At 37.5% G+C, this 24,967-nt stretch overlaps 1 protein-coding gene across 11 annotated transcripts in view; it reads right to left on the bottom strand.

Moving 5' to 3' along the window:
* TSGA10 (testis specific 10) overlaps positions 9,542-24,967 on the bottom strand; it is a 121,920-nt gene continuing 106,494 nt past the window's right edge. For 10 of the 11 annotated variants that reach the window (XM_021087209.1, XM_021087203.1, XM_021087204.1 and 7 more), the window contains 4 exons: positions 17,955-18,157; positions 16,264-16,368; positions 15,676-15,825; positions 9,542-9,876 (listed from right to left, as the gene is read on the bottom strand). In XM_021087209.1, coding sequence (XP_020942868.1) covers positions 9,852-9,876; positions 15,676-15,825; positions 16,264-16,368; positions 17,955-18,157 — 483 coding nt within the window. In that variant the 3' untranslated portion in view covers positions 9,542-9,851. The remainder of the gene's footprint in view (positions 9,877-15,675; positions 15,826-16,263; positions 16,369-17,954; positions 18,158-24,967) is intronic. The other variant, XM_021087201.1, reaches the window with a different exon arrangement.

The following is a 24,967-nucleotide window of genomic DNA, read 5'->3' as shown; positions in this document are numbered from 1 at the left end:
ACTGGTTTAACTCCAGCTCAATAAAACATATATAAGTAGGTGGCAAGTAGAAGATAGATTTTTTTTCCCCTTAGATCTTTAAACCAGGACACCATATTCATCTTAACTAAATAGATAACAGCTTATGTTACCATGCATATAATTAACATTACCTCCAAAAACACAATAAACATAAAATAATAACTCTTCATTTCTGAGGGACAAAAGTGGAATATTTGTATATTTTATTTTTTCTTGTTGTTGAAGTATTATGAGGTTTGATCTTTGTTTTACTAAACATATAAGATGCAAAATTTCCTTCAAGTACAGCAACAAGCAATTTAACACACAGAAAGCTTTTTCTTTTGCCTATCCCATACCTGCTGAGGATGACCAAACCTCCAAGTTTTCTCTCTTGATACTGAGACTTAGCACTTTAGACATATTATTTCAGTTAAACCACAGAATTATATTTAGACTTAGGTTTATAAATATACCTTTTAGAGATAAGGAAAATAAAATGTAGAAGGTGCTAACTTGCCCAGGTACACATCTATGAAGAGACATGTAAAGTCAAGCAGTGGAACCTTAGAACCTAGGATCATAACCACCTATGCTTTATACGCTTCCAGGGAATGCAGCTAACAACCTTAAAAGGAGAAACTGATAATAACACAGTAATAGCAGGGGACTTTAACACCCTACTTACAGTAATGGACAGATCATCCAGACAGAAAATCAACACGGAAATACAGGCCTTAAATGAGGCATTAGACCAGAGGGACTTAATAGATATTTATAGGACATTCCATCCAAAATCAGCATAATACACATTCTTCTCTAGTGCACATGGAACATTCTCTAGGATTGATCACATTCTGGGCCACACATCAAGCCTCGATAACTTTTAAGAAACTTGAAATCATATCAAGCATCTTTTCCGATACAAAGCTATACAACTAGAAAACAACAAAGAGAAAAAAAAAAGCAAAAAACACAAAGATGTGGAGACTAAACAACATGCTACTAAACAACCAATGGATTACTGAAAAAATCAAAGAGGAAATTAAAAAATACCTAGAATCAAATGACAACAAAGATACAACACTCTGAAACCTATGGGAGGCAGCAAAAGCAGTTTTGAGAGGGAAGTTTATAGCAATACAAGCCTACCTCAGGAAACAAGAAAAAGCTCAAATAAGCAACCTAACTTTACATTTAAAGCAGCTAGAGAGAGAACAGTCAAGACCTGAAGTTAGCAGAAGTAGGGAAATCATAAAGATCAGAGCAGAAATCAATGAAATAGAAATGAAGAAAACCACAGAAAAGATCAATGAAACGGAAAGCTGGTTCCTTTGAAAATATCAACAAAATTGGAGTTCCCGTAGTGGCGCAGTGGTTAACGAATCTGACTGGGAACCATGAGGTTGCAGGTTCGATCCCTGCCCTTTCTCAGTGGGTTAACGATCCGGTGTTGCCGTGAGCTGTGGTGTAAGTTGCAGATGTGGTTCAGATCCTGCGTGGCTGTGGCTCTGGCGTAGGCCAGCAGCTATAGCTGCGATTCAACCCCTAGCCTGGGAACCTCCATATGCTTCAGTAGTGGCCCAAGAAAAGGCAAAAAGACAAAAAAAAAAAAAAAAAAGAAAAGAAAAAAAAGAAAAGATCAACAAAATTGATATACCCTTAACCAGATATATCAAGAAAAAGAGGGAAGGGAGTTCCCGTCGTGGCGCAGTGGTTAAGAATCCTAGTAGGAACCATGAGGTTGTGGGTTCGATCCCTGCCCTTGCTCAGTGGGTTAACAATCTGGCGTTGCTGTGAGCTGTGGTGTAGGTTGCAGACGTGACTTGGATCTAGAGTTGCTGTGGCTCTGGCGTAGGCTGGTGGCTACAGCTCCGATTTGACCCCTAGCCTGGGAACCTCCATATGCTGCGGGAGTGGCCCAAGAAATAGCAAAAAGACAAAAAGACAAAAAAAAAAAAAAAAAAAAAAAAAAAAAAAAAGAGGGAGGACTTGAATCAATAAAACTAGAAATGAAAAAGAAGTTACAATGGACATCACAGAAATACAAAGGATCATAAGAGATACTATATGCAACTATACACCAATAAAATGGAAAACCTAGAAGAAATGGACAAATTCTTAGAAAAGTACAATCTTCCAAGACTAAACCAAGATGAAATAGAAAAGGTGAATCGACCAGTCACAAGTACTGAAGTTGAAACTGTGATTAAAAACTTCCACCAGGAGTTCCCGTCGTGCTTCAGTGGTTAACGAATCCGACTAGGAACCATGAGGTTGTGGGTTCGGTCCCTGCCCTTGCTCAGTGGGTTAACGATCCGGCGTTGCCGTGAGCTGTGGTGTAGGTTGCAGACGAGGCTCGGATCCCACGTTGCTGTGGCTCTGGCACAGGCCGGTGGCTACAGCTCCGATTCAACCCCTAGCCTGGGAACCTCCATATGCCGCAGGAGCAGCCCAAGAAATAGCAACAACAACAACAACAACAAAAAAGACAAAAAAAAAAAAAAAAAAAAAAAACTTCCACCAAACAAAAGTAATGGACCAGATGGCTTCACAGGGAAATGCTATCAAACATTTAAAGAGCTAACACCTATCCTTCTGAAACTATTCCAAAAGATTGCAGAGAAAGGGATGCTCCCAAACTCATTCTATGAGTACTGTCACCCTGATAACCAAAAGCAAAGATACCACAAATAAAGAAAATTACAGGCCAATTTCCTTGATGAACATAGATGCAAAAATCCTCAACAAAATACTAGCAAACCGAATCAAGCAATACATTAAAAGATTGTACATCATGATCAAGTGGGATTTATCCCAGGGATGCAAGGATTCTTCAATATCTACAAATCAGTGTGATACACCACATTAACCAACTGAAAAATAAAAACCATATGAGCCTCTCTATAGATGCAGAAAAAGCCTTCAACAAAATCCAACACCCACTTCTGATAAAAACCCTTCAGAAAGTGGGCACAGAGGGAACTTACCTCAACATAATAAAGGCCATATATGACAAACCCAGAGCTAACATTATTCTCAATGGTGAAAAGCTGAAAGAATTCCTGCTGAGATCAGGAACAAGACAAAGATGTCCGCTTTCACCACTGCTAGTCAACATAGTTTGGGAAGTCCTAGCCATAGCAATCAGAGAAGAAAAAGAAATAAAAGGAATCCAAATTGGAAAGGAAGAAGTAAAACTATCATTATTTGCAGATGACAAGATACTACACCTAGAGAATCCCAATGACACTATCAGTAAACTGTATTGCCAATCAATGAATTTGGCAAAGTCACAGGATACAAAATTAATAAACAGAAATCGATGGCATTTCTATACACTAACAATGAAAGAGCAGAAAGAGAAATTAGGAAAGCAATCCCATTTACCATCGCATCCAAAAGAATAAAATACCTAGGAGTAAACATACCTAAGGAGACAAAAGACCTGTACACCGAAAACTGTTGATGAAAGAATCAATGATGACACAAACAGATGGAAAGACATATCATGCTCTTGGACTGGAAGAATCAATTTTATCAAAATGACTATACTACCTAAGGCAATCTACAGATTCAATGCAATCCCTATCAAAGTACCAGGGATATTTTTCACAGAACTCAAACAAAATATTTTAAGTTTGTTTGAAGCACAAAAGACCCAGAATAGCCAAATACATTCTGAAAAAGAAAAGTGGAGCTGAAGGAATCAGTCTCCTTGACTTCAGACTATACTACAAAGCTACAGTCCTCAAAACCATATGGTACTGGCACAAAGACAGAAATATAGATCAGTGGAACAGGATAGAAAGCCCAGAATTAAACCCACACACCTACAGTCAACTAATCTATGACAAAGGAGGCAAGGATATACAATGGAGAAAAGACAGCCCCTTCAATAAGTGGTGCTGGGAAAACTGGATAGCCATGTGTAAAAGAATGAAATTAGAACACTTCCTAATACCACACACAAAAATAAAATTGAAATGGATTAAAGACCTAAATATAAGACCAGATAATATAAAACTCTTAAGAGGAAAACACAGGCCAAACACTCCCCAACATAAACCACAGCAATATCTTCTCAGACCCACCTCCTAGAGTAATGACAATAAAAATAAAAATAAACAAATGGGACTTAATTCAACTTAAAAGTTTCTGCACAGCAAAGGAAACCCTAAACAAAATGAAAAGACAACCCACATAATGGGAGAAAATATTTGCAAATGAAGCAACTGACAAGGGATTAATCTCCAAAATTTATAAAGACCTTCTATGGTTCAATACCAAAAAAAGAAAAAACACAACCCCATCAAAAAATGGACAGAACATCTCAGCAGACAATTCTCTAAAAGAAGAGATACAGATGGCCAAAAAAACACATGAAAAGATGTTCCAGCATGACTAATCATTAGAGAAATTCGAATCAAAACCACTATGAGGTAACACCTTACACTGGTCAGGATGGCCATCATCAAAAAGTCTACAAACAATAAATGCAGGAGAAGGTGTGAATAAAAGGGAACCCTATTATTACTGTTGGATTGGTGGGAATGTAAATTGGTGTGACCACTGTGGAAAACAGTATGAAGATTCCACAAAAAACTAAAAATAGAATTACCATTTGATCCAGCAATCCCACTTCTGGGCATCTATCCCAAGAAAACAATGACTCGAAAAGATGTATGTATTACAGTGTTCATTGCAGCACTCCACACGATAGCCAAGATATGGAAATAACCTAAATGTCCACTGACAGAGGAGTGGATAAAGAAGATATGGTATGTATACACAATGGAATATTACTCAGCCATTAAAAGTAAATAAATAATGACATTTGCAGCAACATGGATGGACCTAGAAATTATCATGCTAAGTGAAGTCAGTCAGACAGTGAGACACTAACATCATATGCTATCACTTACATGTGGAATCTAAAAAAAAGGTCACAATGTACTTCTTTGCAGAACAGATACTGACTCACAGACTTTGAAAAACTAGTATTTTCCAAATGAGACAGGTTGGGAGTTGGGGGATGTGCTGGGGGTTTGGGTTGGAAATGCTATAAAATTGGGTTGTGATGATTGTTGCACAACTATAAATGCAATAAAATTCATTGAGTAATTTTTTAAAAAGAATGCAAAGAACACAGGTTAAGTGAAATTAATAATGAATAGGAGAACACAGAAACTAGACAAGAAATACGAAGACTATCATTTTTAAAAAATAAACAATTATTAAGCATATAGGGTATGCCAGGCCCTGTGCTAGTTGCTGAGGACACGATATTAAAACAAAGAAGAATTTTCCAGGCTGACAGGAGAGAGAAACGTGGGTGATGCACACAGAGGAAATATGCAAAGGCCAAGAGACAAAGGAGCTTAAACTGTTCTGAGTATTGAAGGCACTTCAGAATAACTGTAATATATAATTGTAAGGTAGGGGTGAGGTATGAAGTTGAAGAGATAAAAATTTTTTAAAAGAACCAAATCAGAGAGGTCTGTAAAGGTGACATTAAAGACCTTGGCTTTTAGTCTAATGATAAAAATTGGTACTCACAGCATGCATGTGTGGAGACAGAAGTGATCAAGTTCCAGCTTTAAAAATATTTCTCTAATTACAGGGTGGAGAATGGATAGGATGGAAGTATGACTAAAGGAATATCTGGATTTTGTTGTTGAGCTGTAAAAATTATATATTCTGGGCATTACAACCTTATTAGATCTATGATTTGCAAATATGTCCTCAAATTACTGGGGTTACCTTTCTCTTTCTTGATAATGTCCTTTGATGCACACAGTTTTTTAATTGTGATGAAGTCCAATTTATCTATTTTTGTTGTTTTTCATTTAAGTCATATTTAAGAAACCACTGTGAAATACAAGGTCGTGAAGATTTGCCTCTTCGTTTTCAAAGAGTTCTATAGCTTTAGCATTTAAATCTATGATCCCTTTTGAGTTATTCTGGATGTGGTGTGTGCCAGGGTCCAACTTCATCCCTTTGCATGAGATACCCATTTGTCCTAGTGGCACTTGTTGAAGACACTATTCTTTTCCCATTGAATGATCTTGACACCCTTGTCAAAACTCAATTGACCACAGATGTGCATGGATTTCTGGACTCTCAATTCTATTCCATTGATCCTATGTCTATCTGTATGCCAGTACTATACTATTTTGATTACTACAACTTTGCAGTAAGTCATGAAATTGGGAAATGTGAATCCTATAACTTTGTTCTTCTGTTTCAATGGTGTTCCCTGGTGGCTCAGCAGGTTGAGGATCTGGCATTGTCACTGCTGTGGCATGGATTTGATCCCTGGCCCCAGAACTTCCACATACCATGGTTGTGGCAAAAAAAAAAAAGAGAGAGAGAGATCGAGCTATTCTGGGTCCCTTGCAATTCCATATGAATTTTAGTATTGGCTTTTCTTTTTTTCTTTTTTTTTTACTTAATGAATTTTATTACATTTATAGGTGTAATACATATATACATATATAATACATATAATACAACAATCATCACAACAAAATTTTGCAGTATTTCCATCCCAAACCTTCAGTGCATCCCCCACCCCCAAGCTGTCTCATTTGGAATAGGATTGGCTTTTCCATTTCTGTAATAAATAAATTAAATAAACTCCATTGGGGTTTTGATAAGGATTGTATTTAATTTGAAGGTGGTTTGGGGAATATTTCATCTTAATAATGTTGTCTTCTAATCTGTGAATGGGGGATGTTTTTCCACTTATTTCAGTCTTTAATTTTTTTTCAGCAATACTGTGTAGTAGGAAGTAACATTTAAGTTGACTAAATATGTGAAGTGAGAAGGGAAGGGAGTGACCTGGACTCAGGAGTCTGGCATCTGACATAGTAGCTGGTGACACTCCATGGTGGGAAACCAGGGCAGAGACTGCAAAGAGGAAATGCTGCTGAATTCAGTTCTGGCCTATCCAGAACCAGTGCCTATGATATTTAACTCAGAGGGTTAACAATCCTCCTCTAAAACACCCTTACTTCAGCAAAAGTGGATGTTTTATATTAAATATGACATTTCACAGCTGAGAGCTCTTTTTCAGGAGATTTGTCATCAAACAACGAATATGTTTGGTCTAGTTTTTATATTGTGTATTTTATAGCATTTTTTGTATTGTGTCTTTACCATATCAATAGGCTGTTATACATCTGCATCAAGCAATTACAATCTCATGTAAAACAATACATTTCTTAAGTATTACTTACTATAAGAAATAATATTTTCTTACTATAAGAATACAGTTAAGGTGCCTCTACCTTTGGATAATGTTGGCTCTTTATACTTACCATATACTTTTCCTTTTGAGTATTCTGCAATTAATGGCACAAGTCAACTACAGCATACTTTTAATCAGGTATAGAAATTATTTTTTTTGTCTTTTTAGGGCTGCACCCATAGCATATGGAAATTCCCAGGCTAGGGGTTGAATTGGAGCTGCAGCTGCCAGCCTATGCCACAGCCACAGCCACGCGAGATCTGAGCTGTGGCAATACTGGATGCTCAATCCACTGAGCAAGGCCAGGGATCAAACCCGCACCCCATGGTTACTAGTCGGGTTTGTTACCACTGAGCTACAGTGCGAACTCCAGGTATGGAAATATTTTCGTGTGTCCTTCATTCCCAACTCTCTTGTAGCTCCTCTCCCTACACTCTGCCCTCTCCGCATACAATGTGCTAAGTGCACAGGGCAAATGACACTTAGTTCCCTGTAGTCATGATGAATAGTGACTATGTACAATGAGAAACTGCCTCCATCATATGAATACTATTAATGACAGGACTTTTTTTTTATTAAAATGGCAAGAGTACTGCCGGAGTCCAGCTCCAGCGGCCAGGGATGCACACCCTGTCAGGGATGGACAGCGTCAGCGAATGCACACGGAGACAGCCTCTTTGTCTCTTTCAGAGCGCTGGACTGCTCAAATTTTATTGGCATAGATGATTGTTTATATAGACAGTTTTTAACTACAGATTACATCACAGTGTTAAAAGTACATTGGTTAACTTTTAGATTTTGTTCTCCAATCACATGGTACAGCAGCTATACATCATGTTCTAAGATCTTTAACTTAACTAAACTTAATGAGTACAATTCAAGGACAAATAGGTACAATACATCATGTGGAAAGGAGGAGACTCAGTACAAATCATCTCATGGCCAGTCAATCTTTACAAGGTGAAGAGGTCGCAGACATAAGGATTTGATGTTCACAAATCTTGTTTTTAGATTAGTGCTTATCTTTAAAGCGTTATGGCAGGAAGACAGTATGAGAAAATATAAATCAGCTTAACTAGCTATCACTTAAAAGCTTCTAAAATCAAGGACAAAACTCATAGCTAGGTTTCTTTTGATCATGAACAATACATGTCTAACTTCTATGAACCTCATTAAAATCCTAACTCTTAAGTTTACTGTATAACTAGTTAGTAGATAAACACTATGTTTTTAATTAAATTGGATTTGAATAGGGGGAAAGTCCTTCAGGATGAAATTCTTATTATATTATTGTTGTATTTTGTTAAATCACAAATCACCATAGGAAAATAAGAATGGAAAATAAGAATAATAAGCAAATAACAGGAAAGACTGAGGAAAAACTGAATAACAAGTAAAACAACAGGAAAGACTAGGTCACCCGAGAAACAATCCATATTCTCCGGCGCAAACATGGAAATTGTTTTCCCGGGAGAGCCCCAATTCTTCCCCATCAACATCTACAAGAGAGCCATGTAATCTGAGGCCTGCCCTCGGATTGCACTGCACAGGAAGGCCTCAGCCTGCCTCGGTTTTTCATCGTACAGGCAGGCTTTTATCCTGACCAGAAGTCCACCTTCGGCTTGTACCATTCAGGTGAGCTCCCTTCCTTGGTTAGGAACCTGCCTTCGGGGTTGTTGTTTTTTTTGGTCATCAGGCAAGGTCCCTTCCTGGAGTGCCTGCATCTCCTCGGCTCCCCGCAGAGTACAAAGAGCTTATATCAGTAAAATACAGTAGGGTTCAGACTGTAACATCAACATTAAAGCAAAGTCAATGGACAGAAAAGGTAAGAGATTTAGGAGCCTTTAGGGGAAGTAAGGAACCATTACTGAACTTGTTACTCTACATTATAGATAGCTGCACAGGCAAAAAAATCAAATTAAATAGCAATTGAGTTGACTGCAATATTTTAATATTTTAAGAAAAACGCATTAAAAATACAAATCTTTTTAAAAAATCTTACATTCTTGACAGTTATAGCATCACCTACCTTTCTAAAATAGTAGGGGTAAACAATTGTTGAAAATGTATGTTAATTAGTGGTACAACACTATGGATTAAAAAAACCTTGACACACACCTACTATCTACTGCTCTAAAGTCAGATTACAGCCTGGAACTTATGGTTCCAAAATGGAATATGGGGTCCCAGGCCAGAATTGGTCAACTCTGTCTATTTTGGCACAACTTGTCCAGCCATGAAAGAATAAATCACAAAGAAAAAAATCAGTTTTATAAAAACACTGTCCCCTCTTTTTATAAGCTTCTTTATTTACTCCAGATAGTTAACAAAACAGTGTTCAATAGTGAAGTAAGCAGATTTTACACTCACTATTACTGTATGAATAGAAAGAGCCATATGCATTTTTTGATTTCTGTTTTTATAAGTCATCTCAGATCACCGTGATAAGGCACAGGAAAACAGAGATTAAGAGGCACATTGTTAATAAATACATTTCACACTGTCAAGCATTCAAAAGATAAATGCAATCATATAGCAAAAAAAAAAATCAGTTTGAAATTTTGACCTCTCCCAAGGGTGTGAAGAATCTTTTCACGTGTCAGAAATCTCGATAGCAAAGATTCCTATAAGGAAGAAAAAAAAAATTACATAGATTAATATTTTTAATTCGATGATTTCACAGTGTACTAAAGATGAGTGCCACTATTATTTTGGCAATACTTAGGATTTTCCCTCCAGCTTCTGGGGAGGAAAACAGATACCACATATTTTTTCACTTAATTTTCACACACTATAATGCATTCATATCATGGAATAACATGGATTCAATAATAAGAAGGAATGAACCATTAACACATACAACTTGGATGGATCTCATAGGCATTGTGCTAAGAAAAGCTAACCTCAGAAAGTTACATCCCGTGTGTGATTCCATTTATCAACATTTTCAAAATTACAGAATCACAGAGATGGAGAAGAAATGGGTGTTTGCTTGGGGATAGAGAGGAGGACAGGATAGAGAGGGAGTTTCTTGGGGCTGATGGAACAATTCAGTAGCTTGACTGTGATGTTATATGTGCATGTAAAAACGAGTGAAAACTAAGTAAGACCTATAGACTAGTTAATTATATCAATGTCAATGTCCCGGTTTGTAAGATATTGCCATCAGGGAAGCTGGGGGAAGATATGTGGGACTATCTGTACTGTTTTTCCAACTACCCCTGAGACTGTAATCATTTCAAAATAAAAGGTAAAATAAAGCAAAACGAAAGTGTGTTACAGCCATACGATGGAATATTACTTAGTAGTTGAAAGGAATATCCAGTAAATCTGATACATACAACCTGGGTAAATCTCAAACATATAACGCTGAGTGAAAGTCAGCCACTACAGACTACACTCTAGGTGATTCCATTTATATAACAACTGGAAAAGGCAACACTACAGGAACAGGAAACAGATCAGTGGTTAATTTACTTAATCAGTAAATTAAGTACATTGACTGTTTTCTAGATAATAGGTGGCAGTCAAAGGATGCCATTTAAACTAATAGAAAAAGCTTAATTTTTTAAAAGGGGGTAACATTAAGAGTACTAAAGTATTAACAGAAGGGTAACCATTATAACAAAACACAAAACTTCCTGAATATAAAAAAAAAAATGTTCACAAGCAAAGAAGAATAACCAAATTGAGAAAGAAATAGAGTAAATATCACATAGCAAACACAGTTATCATAAGATAATATGACAGGGTTGAGGTCAAATTTGACACCTATATTGATAATGTGAAGGAACTTCTTTTAAAAAATTTTTTCAAAATGGCTTATAAAGCAAAACTCAAATCCATCCTAGGTACAAGAGAGATACTTAAAATGCAGTGACTCAAAAAAGTTAAAGAGATGGACAAAATTTAGCAGGCAAGTGGAGACAATAAGGACACAGGAGTTGTAACTCTACTTTTTTTTTTTTTCATTTTCTTATTTCTTTAAAAAAAAAAAATGTGTCGAGGGCCGACACATTTAATATTTCAATAGATCGCAGAGAGGTAGCTGCTTCGCTACGCACAAAATCCCGACTCAGAAGCAGGTCTTCTACAAGCGGTTTAGCACACGGTTCCTGACGAACGTGCAGTGCTTGACCGGCGAGGGGGTGGCCCTGCTCTCAGGCCGCGCCCCGTTTCCCAGGACGAAGAACTCTCCGCACCGGACCGGTTCCCGAGGCGCAGCAGAACACACCGCATGCGTGCAGGGGTTGTTAACTCTAATACCAGACAAAGTAGATGTCAACCCTTTCTCCTTCCAAAAAAATTAAATGCACCAGAAAATAACACTTCATAAAAGCCACATTAACAATGAAGACGTGACAGTTCAGAATATCTATGCAATAAATAAAACAGCGAACCACTTATATAAAACAAAATTTATAGATGTAAGAAAAAAACATACTAATAATAGGAGATTTTAAGATACCATTTTTAGTAAAATAAAGTCCAGTGAACAAAAATTACATGGTATTTTAAAAGAACTAAATAGAATAGAAAGGTAAATCTTTTAGATATGCTACACTATACTCTAAGAAAAAAATACATCTTTTCAAGTGCACGTGAACTATTCATAAAAATTGGTCACACAGTAAATTACAAAGAAAACATCAGTAGTTTCCATAAGATAGAAATATTATCAATAATAGTCAATAATCACAATGCATTAACTCTGGGAATTAAAAATAAAACCAAAACAAACCAAAAAAATTCTTACTGGAAACTAAAGGATTTTCTATCAAATAATTCTTGGTTAAAAGTTAAAATACAAACAGGAGTTCCTGTCGTGGCTCAGTGGTTAACAAATTTGACTAGGAACTATGCAGTTGTGGGTTTGATCCCTGGCCTTGCTCAGTGGGTTGAGGATCCCTCATTGCAGTGAGCTGTGGTGTAGGTCGCAGACGCGGCTTGGATTCCGTGTTGCTGTTGCTGTGGCTGTGGTGTAGGCCAGCAGCTACAGCTCCGATTCCACCCCTAACCTGGGAACCTCCATGTGCCTCGGGGAGCAGCCCAAAAAATGGCAAAAAAAAAAAAAAAAGTTAAAATACAAACAGAAATTGCAGAATTTCTGAAAAATAATTATCACAGAACACTACATATCAGAATCTGCTAGATGCATTTAAAGCACTGATCACAGAAAAATTCATAGCCCTGAATATCTCTATCAATAAAAATGAAAGAATGGCAGTAAATGAATTAAATTTCTAACTCAAAAAGCTATGGGAAAAAAACTGATAAAGTAAATGAAAAGATAACACAAGGAAACAAATAATATATACAAAAACAGAAATTAATAAGATACAAAATATATCAATAAATCAAAATTCTTGTTCTTTGAAGCAATGAACAAAGTGAGCAAACCATACACTAAGGTAATCAACAAACAAGAGAGAAACATACATTTACAAATAAGAAATGACAATGGGATATAACTATTGATACAGAGTAAATTAAAAAATAAGATGCTACATTGATTACTTCTGTGCAAATAAATTTGAAAACCTAGATAACTGTAAACCTGGATAATTTTTAGGTAAATAGAGTAGAGATAGAAAGTTTAAGACTAATTTCCAAAGAAGAAATTTAAAAAGTTATCAAGGAAGTACACCCCACCAAGTAAGAACCAAGGCTGCATGGTTTCACAGATAAATTCACCCAAATCTTAATATATCTGAAAATTCCCAACTATTTAAATTGTTTTAAAGCATAGTAAACAAAAACTCTCAAATCTCTTTTTTTTTGAAGCAAATATAACATTGGTATCTAAACTTGATAATAGCACAGAGAAAATTACAAACCAATACCACTTATGAATATTGATACACAAATCAAAAATAAATATTAGTGAACACTAAGAAAATACACCATGACCAAGTAGGGTCTATGCCAGAAATTCAAAGATGGTTCAATAGGTGACGATCTATTCATGTAATTCACATATTAATATTTCCAGAGAGAAAAAACATATCTTCATAGAGGCTAAAAAAGCCCTTGACGAAAACATTCTTTCCTAGTAAAAAGTCTTGAAAAAATAGGATTGGAGAGCTGAGGACGGTTTGCTGAGCCGGTTAGTGTCCCTGCTGAGACTTACGCTGTGGTCATGTCTCAGGAGCTGACATGTCTCTGTTCATAAGGAATGTGGCCGAGGATACCAGGTCTGAAGATTTGCGACGTGGATTTGGTCGCTATGGTCCTATAGTTGATGTGTATGTTCCACTTGATTTCTACACTCGTCGTCCAAGAGGATTTGCATAAGTTCAATATCCTTTCTTCAGATGGCTGATTAGTGAGAGGTGCTAAAGTTTGAAATTCAAGTTTATGTAAGAGAGAATGTAAAGCTGTACAGTTATGGCAACCCCAAAGAGAAAGCGTGAAAGAACCTTTAGAGTATAGTTCAACACTTAAGACAGGCAGACAAGCCAAAGACCTCTTAAGGATCAGGCTTGAAGAGAAGGTAGAGTTTGAGAAAAGAAAATATAAGGAAAAGCTGGAAGAAGGACAAGCCTAATGGGAGACAAAGCCTTGCTTTATCTACAAAAGGGGGAAAAGATTGTTTTTCATAGTTAAAGCCATCTGTCATATTTGGCCAAGCATCTCCTGACAAGTCCTTCTGACAAGCACTTAAAGAGTTAAAGGTCAAGATGAAGTTGAATGATGGCCAGGATTAAAGAAGTCATACCTGATATATCCTACAGAATAACTATTTTCCTTTTTTTTTTTTAATGTTTTGTAAACACTTAATTTTCACAATTACTCTGGTGTGGTCTAGTGACAAAACTTGTAACTTGATTTATGTGGGCCTTTAATGTTGTGATGTGGTTTTGTATAAATGCACTCTCTCAGCATGTCAAAAAAAATAGGATTGGATGGTATTTTCTTAATGTCATAAAACATAGAAACCTCAATCCTAAAGTCAGTATCTTACTTAATGGGCAAATCCTAGAGGAACTCCCAATACAGGTCAGAATTAAAACAAGGATGGCTACTTTTTTTTGTGGGGGCGGGGGGCTGCACCCACACCACATGCAGAAGTTCCCAGGCCAGGGACTTAACCCACGCTCCAGCAATAACCTGAGTAACAGAGTGACAAAGCCACATCTTTAACTGCTTGGCCAAGGAACTCCAAGGATGTCTACTTTTGCTACTACTATTTATCATAATTCTGACCATACTAGCAAATGCAATTAACTAGAGAATACAAGTCAAGAGATAAAAATAGAAAAGAAGAAATAAAATTAATATTTAGGAATCAACTTAACAAGAATTGTTCAAAACCTATATAAAAAACACTACAAACCATTCCTGAATAACACAGAGCAAGTTCGAACAAATGGAAAGACATCTCTTCTTGATTAGAACATCTCAATAGAATAAAAAAAAAAATGAGAAGTGAAGGCAAACTGAAACAAATGAATTTAATGTTATTTCAAACGTATACCATAACCACGGTGAAAGGGGAAAAAGTAATTAATCCAAGTAATTTATGAGCACAGTATTTGACTACATGCCCTCAAGACTTGGGAAAGGTAGGTAGTTTATGCGGACAGGAAGGGAGAACCACAAACAGATTCTGAACTTTTATTTAAGTCAGCCTCTTTATTGTGGTGACACAGGTAAAGAAACTCTGAAAGTATTTTCAATGTACTGGGACTAAGCAAATGAGTAGGTGTGCTGCTATCATTGAGTTAGCGTGTTCATGTTGGCTCAGGGTTCTCGAGGAACAAGAAAGGACATACACATACAGAATGGAAGGAGGCAAGGAAGAAACCCATGAGGATGGTTCCAGCTGGAGGTACTGGATATTGTTAGAGAACGTCTGGGTGGGGAGAAAGAGGAAGGACCATGGGCAAGAGTGAGTGTGCAAGGCAGCACGTGGGTTGTCTCATCAACACGTAAAAAGCAAATGGAGCGAAATCTTAATAATAGTGAGCATGGGTAGAAGGTATACAGAGGTTCTTGAATTATGCTTAGTTTTGTTAATTTCTTGTAAGTTTGAAATTATTTCCAAATAAAGATACTTTTATAAAATTTGTGACCTATAGGAATATATCTAAAATATTTTCCTCTGAAAAATTAGCCAATTACCTCCCTAGAGTATATGTGTTTTATGGTGCTATGATAGCCAATATTTTGCTAATGAAAGTATTAAAAAATGTATGTTGTAGAAATAAAATAATATTTTCAAAATATAATTTATGTAAACGTTAAAGTAGTCATTTCTAACATATGTATACAAAACTACAGAAATATTTTTATGTCAATATATGTCATTATGTAACTATGTTTAAATAGCACTATTAGTGATAGACTGAGTTTTCTTAACTCCTCAAATATTGTTTTTATTGCTATATGGCTCCCAAAGAATGGATCCTTAAACCACTTACTCTTCTAATGATCGATCTAGGCCTCGGTCAGGAGATCGATGGTGAGCTCGTTCTGGTGAGTGACATTTTGTGTTTGGCTTTATTGTGGAACTCAAATGATAGGCATTACTTGAGTAATTCTGGCGGCGAAGTTCTTGCACAGCCCTCTCCCTAAGGCAAAACAGTAAGACTTTTAAACGTTACATCCCTGACATTACTTTTTTTGCTTTTTAGGGCCACACCTATGGCATATGGAGGTTTCCAGGCTAGGGGTCAAATCAGAGCTGTAGCTGCAGGCCTACACCACAGCCACAGCAATGCCAGATCCGAGCCGTGTCTGTGACCTACACCACAGGTCATGGCAATGCCAGATCCTTAACCCACTGACTGAGGACAGGGATCAAACCCACATCTTCATGGATACTAGTCAGGCTTGTTACCACTGAGCTACAATAGGAACTTTCTATATCTGTGACATTAGTAATACTGTAATTTGAAGCTGTACTTCAAATTATACTTTAAAATCTAATCATCATGAAATAACCAAAATCTTTTGTTATCTAAGAAAAAATGCTTTCCAGGCTGAACAGTGTGTAGAGACACACTAACCTTTCAAACCTCTCCGTCCCTAGCTGTCTCTTGGTAATGTCTAAATCAGCTTCCAGCTGCGTTACAACGTTCCTGAACTGGGCCACGTCTCTACTCTGGATGGCCCTGTGGAACAGAATGTAAGAGTGACAGTTAATCAAAGGGAAAATACCGCTATGACTCTTAAAGTATATGAAGACATGTTGGCAACGGTTTCTCAGCTGGATCCAAGCAAAACTGTGATTTTTATAGATCATATATTAGTATATCTAAAATATGCCAGTTTTAGATGTAATAAATGTGCAAAGTAGCCTACTAAAAGCCTAAACTGTCCCAGCCCTATTCAGTTGTTGAACCTTCTCTGTCTCAGTTTCCCTTATGTTTAAATGGGATAATGTTATCTATTTACTGCAGCTCATTTTACAAGTGCACTTTAAGGTATTATATGCATATTCCAGAACACATTATACAGGAATTTATTAGCACCATGATGAACATGCTGTGTATGTATATGTATATTTAATTAACCAAATTGTAATGAAATTTGATGTATCCACTGTCAAAAAAATCTCTTCAATTTAACAGGATCTTCCTTAGAGTTAAACAATGCCTTTAAAACCTGTGGAAAGGCACACTATCAGAAGATGAATGCTGCTTGCACAGAACATTCTATCCTCTGCTGACTTTCAGCATTAGAGACTGCTGGAATCCGAACTTCAGAGACTAAGAACACAAAGTGTACCAAGCTTGCCAGTTCTAAGTGACAGGATTTACCAGCCAGTCTAAAACAGAACGTACCCCTTTAGATGGGAGTTTTGGTGCACTTCCCTGAGGCTTGAGGAAATGATCCTGCAGAACTGGTTGTAGGTATCCCCAAAGCCCATCTGCAGTGACTGAAAAGAATGACTCAATCACAGCTGCCACAACCTCAAAACTGTTTCTGAAGGGAACTGGCCCTGGTTTTGCAGCCTTTGCTTAGGCAGGGCCTCCTAGGAGTGGCTAATTCCTGAGACCGTGGTTCTTGCCCTTTCCCATATCCCCTGCCCAGATGGGAGGGTGGAGCTGAGTCTGGATGAAAAATCATTGTAAGTGGGATGAGATGAGAGGTGAGGGGTCCTCATTAGGTTTCGTGAGAGGTGACCAAGTTTAGTAGTAAAATATTCACTATCCAGGCGGGCATTTCCACTTAACCCTCCAATCTTGTAATACAAGGTGCTAACAGCAACAGGGATTCTTAAAAACCAAAACCAATGCTCTGGGTGGAGTCTTCAGAATTCTATGGATGCAGCAGTTCTTTTAGGTATCCTGTACAACTTATAGGTACACAGGAAAATACTATGTGACAAACACAAAGACTGGGCAGCAGTACCAGGTAGGTCCATAAATAGAAAAATTCTTCTGGTTTCGGAAGGGCTTAATTTTTTCTAATCTGGTTATATTTTCTAAAGGCATTATGCTAGATCAATAGATGTTCTATCATACCCAAAGCTCTGTTGGAAACAATCAACAAAGACAGTCAAGCTGAAATTTAGATGTAATAGAAATGAGCACTAAATCCCAGACAAATCACAATATTTTGGGTCCTCAGCTTAATGAGTAGCAAATTGTGGCACTAAATTGTCTAAATCCCCGCTTTAAAATACGACTAACCTATCAAGTATCAATAACTTAAGAACTAGGACTTTATGTGATCATATTGCTAACCAACTCACATTTTGTTTTCTGCCAAGCAAAGGTGTTCTTTAAGAAGCTGAATTTCAGATTCTTTTTCTTGAAGTGCTATCTGAGACTGATATTCTTTGTCTCGATTGGCCACCAGCAAAGCTTCTAGATTCTGCATGGAGATTCTCTCATTTGTCATTTGACTCCTGAGGAGTTCTATTTCAGAACGAGCAGCATCTAACTCATTCTCCATCTGTGTAATAATAGGAAGACACCTATACTTATTCCCATTCATTCATTTAAGAGGTGTATTGTCAGAGACTCATAACATTTCTGTAATGTTCTAAACTGACAACTACTTTCAATTTCTTGATTAGAAATTGTGTCCTCCTTCTTACAGACACGCCCAGTATCACTTTCTTCAACACTCTGATATCATCAGAAAATTCATTAAATAAGAAGTTATTAATCCCAAGCTTCTAACAATTTCCATTTCCAGCTTTGATATTTCTTAATATATCTCTGAAAGACTGATATGATAGTATCTGTGACTACTGCTTTGTCCTGAGTCAGGTGAGTTACAAACACTTAATAATCTGATGGAATGTCTTTGTATTCCATAGTTAAAGAAGGTAAGGACTAATAATTGCACATTCCTGCATGATCCTGTGGAAAATTTGACTTTTTGAAGGTTATCTTGAGCCTAAAATATGTTCTGTAAGCCATGTTTCTTCAAAAGGAAGAAAACCAGACATCACTATTTAGAAAAAAATTACTCCTTCATCTCATAATATGCACCAGAATAAATTACATATGCACTTTAGAAGTTAAATGCAAAAAGATAAAACTCTAAGAAGTAGAGGAGTAGGGGAAGAACTTTCTGGATTAGCTGCAGTTCAAAAATGAGCGCCCGTTGTGGCTCAGAGATGATGAACCTGACTAATATCCACAAGGATGCGGGTTTGATCCCTGGCCTTGGTCAGTAGCTTAAGGATCTGGCATTGCCACGAGCTCTGGCCTAAGTCACAGATGAGGCTTGAATCCCAAGCTGCCATGGCTATGGCCTAGGCTGGCAGCTATAGCTCTGATTCTACCCCTAGCCTGGGAATTTCCATATGCCATAGGTATGGCCCTAAAAAAAAAAAAAAGGCAAAAATGATGTCTGACCATAGATAAAATTTATAGTCATTATAAACAAAATTTACAAGGAAAAAGCCACATGAAAATAAACTTAGTAAACAGCTAATGTCTTAGTAATATAAGGAAGGTGAACAAATTGACAAAATTAGGAACAAAGAATGTGAACAGAAAATGTATCAAATATAGCTAATTAATAAACATGCAGAGGAGTTCCCGTCATGGCGCAGTGGTTAACGAATCCAACTAGGAACCATAAGGTTGTGGGTTCGATCCCTGGTGTTTGTCAGTGGGTTAAGGATCTGGTGTTGTCATGAGCTGTGATGTAGGTTGCAGACGTGGCTCACATCTCGAGTTGCTGTGGCTGTGGTGTAGGCCGGCAGCTACAGCTCTGATTAGCCCCCTAGCCTGGGAACCTCCATATGCCGCAGGAGTGGCCCTAAAAAAGGCAAAAATAAATAAATAAATAAATAAATAAATAAATAAAAATAAACATGTAGAGTAATTTACTCTTACTAATAATCAAAGAAATACAAATTAAAGCAAGATGATATTTCTAGTCCAGGGTGTCTTAACCTTGACACTACTGACCTTGGGGCTGGATGATTATTTGGTGGAGATGGGGTGCCCTCAGCATACAGGATGTTCAACAGCATCCACGGCTTCTACTTACCAGAGGCCCAGAGCACCCCCTACCCTTCCTGTGAAAATAAGAAATGTCCCAGACACTGTTAAATGTTCACTGGGGACTTCCTGTTGTGGCCCAGCGGGTTAAGAACCCAGCTGGTATCCACAAGGATGGGGGTAAGATCCTTGGCCTTGCTCAGTGGGTTAAGGATCTGGCATTGCCCCAAGCTGCAGCGTAAGTCACAGTTGCTGCTTGGTTCAGGTGTTGCTGTGGCTGTGGTGTAGGGCAGCAGCTGCAGCTCAGATTTGACCCCTAGCCTGGGAACCTCCACATGCCATAGGTGAGGCCCTAAAACAAAGAAAAGAAAAAGAAATATTCATTGGGAGCAAAATCTCTTTCATTTGAAACAATGTTGTAATTTATCTAATTGGAAAACTTCTTAATGTGTGTTGATGAACATTAAATGGGCAATGGCAAACTCATATACTCTGCTGGCAGGAATACAATCAGAGCATCGCTTTTTTGGTAACAGCTTTATTGGAATATAATACCAATATACATACTGTACAACTCACCCATTTAAATTGTTCAACTCAATGGTTTTTAACATATGAACAGAGTTGTATGATTTTGCCACAATCTACTGTTACAGCTTTTTGATCATCCCCAGGTGAGACCCAGTAAACATTAGCAGTGACTCCCCCACACCCACCCCACCCAGCATTAGCCCTGGGCAATCCCTCATGGACTTGCTGACTCTAGGATCTGCTTTATTTTGAACATTTCATATAAATGGAATCATACAGTGTGTGTGTGTGTGTGTGTGTGTGGTCTTAGGTAAGGTCTTAGGTGACTGGCTTCCTTCCCTTAATGTAATGTTTTCAAGAGTCATCCATGCTTTAGCAGGTGTTAATACTTCATTACTTCTACTGCCAAATAAAATTCCCTTGCATAGGTGCAGGGATATTTGAGTTATTTACACTTTTTTGATTCTTACAAATAATGCTGCTAAGAACATTTTGTATAAGTTTTTGAAAATTCCTCACTGATTGAGAGGAGTGAAATTTCTGGGCTTTATGGTAATCCTATTTTTCACATTTTGAGGAGCTGTCAAGACATCTTCCAAAGTGGCCTATTTTACATTCCCAGCAGGAAAGTATGAGGGTTCCAGGTTTTCCATATCTTTGCCAACACTAGTTATTGTCTTTTTAACATTATAGCCTTCCTGGAGCTCCCACTGTGGCACGACAGGATCAAATGAATCTCTGGAGTGCTGGGATGCAGGTTTGATCCCTCACCAGGCACAATGGGTCCTGTAAGATCTGATGTTGTTGCAGCTGTGGCATAGGTTGCAACTGTGGCTTGGATCTGAATCCTAGCCTAGGAATTTCATATGCCGTGAGGTGGCCAAAAATGAGAAAAAAAAAATTATAGCCATCCTAGTGGTTGTGAAATGGTATAGTTCTAATTTGCATTTCTCTGATTGTTACTGATGTTTAGTATCTTTTTAAGTGCTTTTTGCTCATTTATGTATTGTCCACAGAGAAGTGTCTATTGAGATCCTCTGCCCATTTGGGGGGTTGGATTATTAAGCTATAAGAGTCCTTTATATACTCTGCATACAAATCTCTTATCAGATAAATGATTCGCAAATTTTTTCCAAATTCTGTGCATTGTTTTTTAACTTTATTGATTATATCATTTGTAGCACAAAATTTTTATTTTGATGAAGTCCCTCTAATCTTTTTCTCTTGTTGCTTGTGCTTTTGATGTGACTCTAAAAAAGCATTACCTAACCCAAGGTCACAAAGATTTACTTATGTGTTTTCTTCTTCAGAGTTTTACAATTTTAGCCCTTACAAATAAGCCTACAATCCATTCGAAGTTAATTTTTGCATATGGTATGTGATAGGAATCCAACTTCATTCTTTTAGATGTCCAGTTGTCAGTAACATTTTTTTTGTTTGTTTGTCTTTTGTCTTTTTAGGCCTGCACCCGCAGCATATGGAGGTTCCCAGGTTAAATTGGAGCTGTAGCCGCTGGCTTACACCACAGCCACAGCAACACCAGATCCAAACCTCGTCTGCAACCTACGCCACAGGTCACGGCAACAAGGGATCCTTAACCCACTGAGCAAGGCCAGGGATCAAACCTGCAACCTCATGGTTCCTAGTTGGATTTGTTTCCACTTTGCCACAACAGGAACTCCTCAGTAACATTTGTTGAAAAGAATATTCTTTCCCCCATTAAACTGTACTGGCATCATTTCTTTTTTTTTTATGGCCACACCCATGGCATATGGAAGTTCCCAGGACAGGGAGTGAATCTGAGCCACAGTTACAACCTACCCACAGCTGTGGCAATGCTGGGTCCTTTAACCCAGTGCACGGGGCTGGTGATCAAAGCCACATCTCTGCAGTGACCTAAGCCACTGCACTTGGATTCTGAACCCAATGTGCCACAGCAGAAACTCTGGCATCACTTTTTTAAAAAAATTACTTGACCACAAATATGAGTTTATTTCTAAACTCTCAGTTCCATTCCATTGACCTATATGTCTTTGCTTATGCTAATATTATATTGTCTTGATTACTGTAGTTTTGTAGCAAGTTTTGAAACTGGAAAACATTAGTCCCCCGATGTTATTTCTCTTTTTCAAGATTGTTTTTCTTATGTTTTTCCTATGCTGGGTTGCTTGCACGTCCATGTTAATTTTATATCATTTTGTCAATTTCTATGAAGAAGACAGATGGGATTCTGATAGGCATTGACCGAATTTGTTGACCAATTTGAGGTAGTGTTGCCATTTTAACAATGCTAAGTTTTCTGATCCTTGAATGTGGGATGGGTCTTTCCTCTTTTTCTTTTCTTTTTTTTTTTTTTAGGGCCGCACCCAAGGCATGTGGAGGTCCCTAGGCTAGGGGTTGAATTGGAGTTACAGCTGCCAGACTACACCACAGCAACAGCAACGCTGGATCTGAGCCACATCTGTGACCTACACCAGAGCCGCATCTGTAACCTACACTACAGCTCATGGCAACAAGGGATCCTTAAACCACTGAGTGAGGCCAGGGATCGAACCCAAAACCTCATAGTTCCTAGTCAGATTTGTTTCTGGTGCCAAGATGGGAATTTTTTTTTTTTTTAAGACCACACCCATGGCATATGGAGGTTCCCAGGCTATGGGTTGAATCGGAGCTGCAGCTGCTGGCCTAGGCCACAGCCACAGCAATGCAGAATCCAAGTCACATCTTCAACCTACACCATAGCTCATGGCAATGCCAGATCCTTAACCCACTGAGCAAGGCCAAGGATTGAACCCACATCCTCATAGATACTAGTCAGGTTCATTACCACTGAGCCATGATGAGAACTCCTCTTTCTTTTTATTTATATATCTCTCTGCCCCCCACTTGGGCACTGTCAGTGGGAATGTAAAGTGGTATAGCTGCTTTAGAAAACAATAAGGAGATTCCTCAAAAAATTAAAAATAAAATTACCATATGATCCAGAAATCCAACTTCTGGGTGTAGACCCAAAGGAAATGAAGAAAGATCTTAAAGAGATATTTATATACTTATGTTTATAGCAGCATTACTTACAATAGCTAAAACATGGAAGCAACCCAAGTGTCTATTAACTGATGAATGGATAAGCAAAATGTGGCATATTCATACCAAGGAATATTATTCAGCCTTAAAAAGGAAAGAAATTCTGCAATATACTACAACATACAGAAACCTTAAGGATATTGTGCTAAGTAAAATCAGTCTCCAAAAGACAAATACACATGATGCTACTTTTGTGAGGTACTGAGAGGAGTCAAAATCATAAAGACAGAAAATACAATGGTGGTTGCCAGGGGTTGCAGGGAGGGGAGAATGGGGAGTTACTGTTTAAGAGGTATAGATTTTTATAGCCATTATTTACATGATGAAAAGAGGTATAGATACGGATGGTAGTGGTGGCTACAAAACAATGTGAATATATTTAATAACACTGAACTGTACATTTAAAAATGGTTAAGAAGGTAAAGGTTATGTTATATGTATTTTAACATAATGAAAGAAATACTTAAAGAATAGTAAGCTACAAAAACTGTAGTAAACATCCTTAAAATATTAAAGAAAGTAATATAAATCATCATCAACTTTATACATAGCTCTACTAAGGGTAATAATTTTAAAGCTTAAAGAAGATTACTAGATTACATCTTCTTGGTTATAGTGAATTACTATTTTATAAGCTTTGGCATAATATTTTATATTTCACCTTTATAGTGTTTCAGGTGTCACAAAACACGTTACTTTTCCAATTTGAAAACCCCAAGTAAAATATGTTTTTAAAGAAAAAAATAAGGACATATTATTTGAACTTTTACAGTGAGTTTATACTCATTGGGGTACTTTCCTCATTGAAAAGTTCATGCTGACACAGTAATTTAAGGAAGAATCAGAATTCTGGCATACGCTGCTTCATGAATAAAATGTTAACACTGGATTCTTAGAGAAACCAGTCAGACACATGATTCTAAAATGCATCAAATCCTCCTAAAAAATAGCATACTAACAAAATAAGAAGTTCGACCAGCTTTGGTAACAACAGAAATGTAAATATAAACAAAATGTTTTGATAATTCAATTATACCATGCAACTTGAATACATAGCCCTTTAGCATTCAGTTTCCATCTATCTCTCCAGATGCCTATCAGCCACTTATGCATGCTGCACTGGCCACTGTAAATTACTTACTATGCGCTCAAGAGTTTATTTACACCCTCAAACCACTGCCTACATCATTTTATTCCTCTAGATGGATGCCTCATCCCTTTTTTCGAAAAAAAAATTTTATTATAGTTGATCTACAATGTTCTGTCAATTTCTGCTGTGCAGCAAAATGACCCAGTTATAGAAAAAAAATTCTTTTTCTTATATTATCTTCCATCATGTTCCATCACAAGTGATTGGCTATAGTTCCCTGTGCTCTACAGCAGGGCCTCACTGCTTGATGCCTTATTGCTTTTGAGTTCAGTAGGAAGCCCCTGGGAACTCCTCTGCGACACCCACAGGCCAAATAGGAATCCCCTCTCTAAAGCCCTGAGCACTTCTTATAACACTCATCCCATAATATTTGCTTGTCAATACCGGCAGGCCCTGAGGGCAAGGGACTGTATCCTTGAAATCCTCCATTCCCAGGGGCAAGCACAGTGTTAGGCACATGGTAGGTAACATCATTCATCATCACTTACATCATTCAATTTTAAAAAAACTCAACCAATTAGTAAATTTAGCTTAGGA

Source organism: Sus scrofa, chromosome 3, assembly GCF_000003025.6.
Source record: "Sus scrofa isolate TJ Tabasco breed Duroc chromosome 3, Sscrofa11.1, whole genome shotgun sequence".
In the NCBI taxonomy this organism is placed as follows: Eukaryota; Metazoa; Chordata; class Mammalia; order Artiodactyla; family Suidae; genus Sus; species Sus scrofa.
Note: the sequence above shows the minus strand (reverse complement) of the source record. Positions and strands in the feature narration are given on the sequence as shown.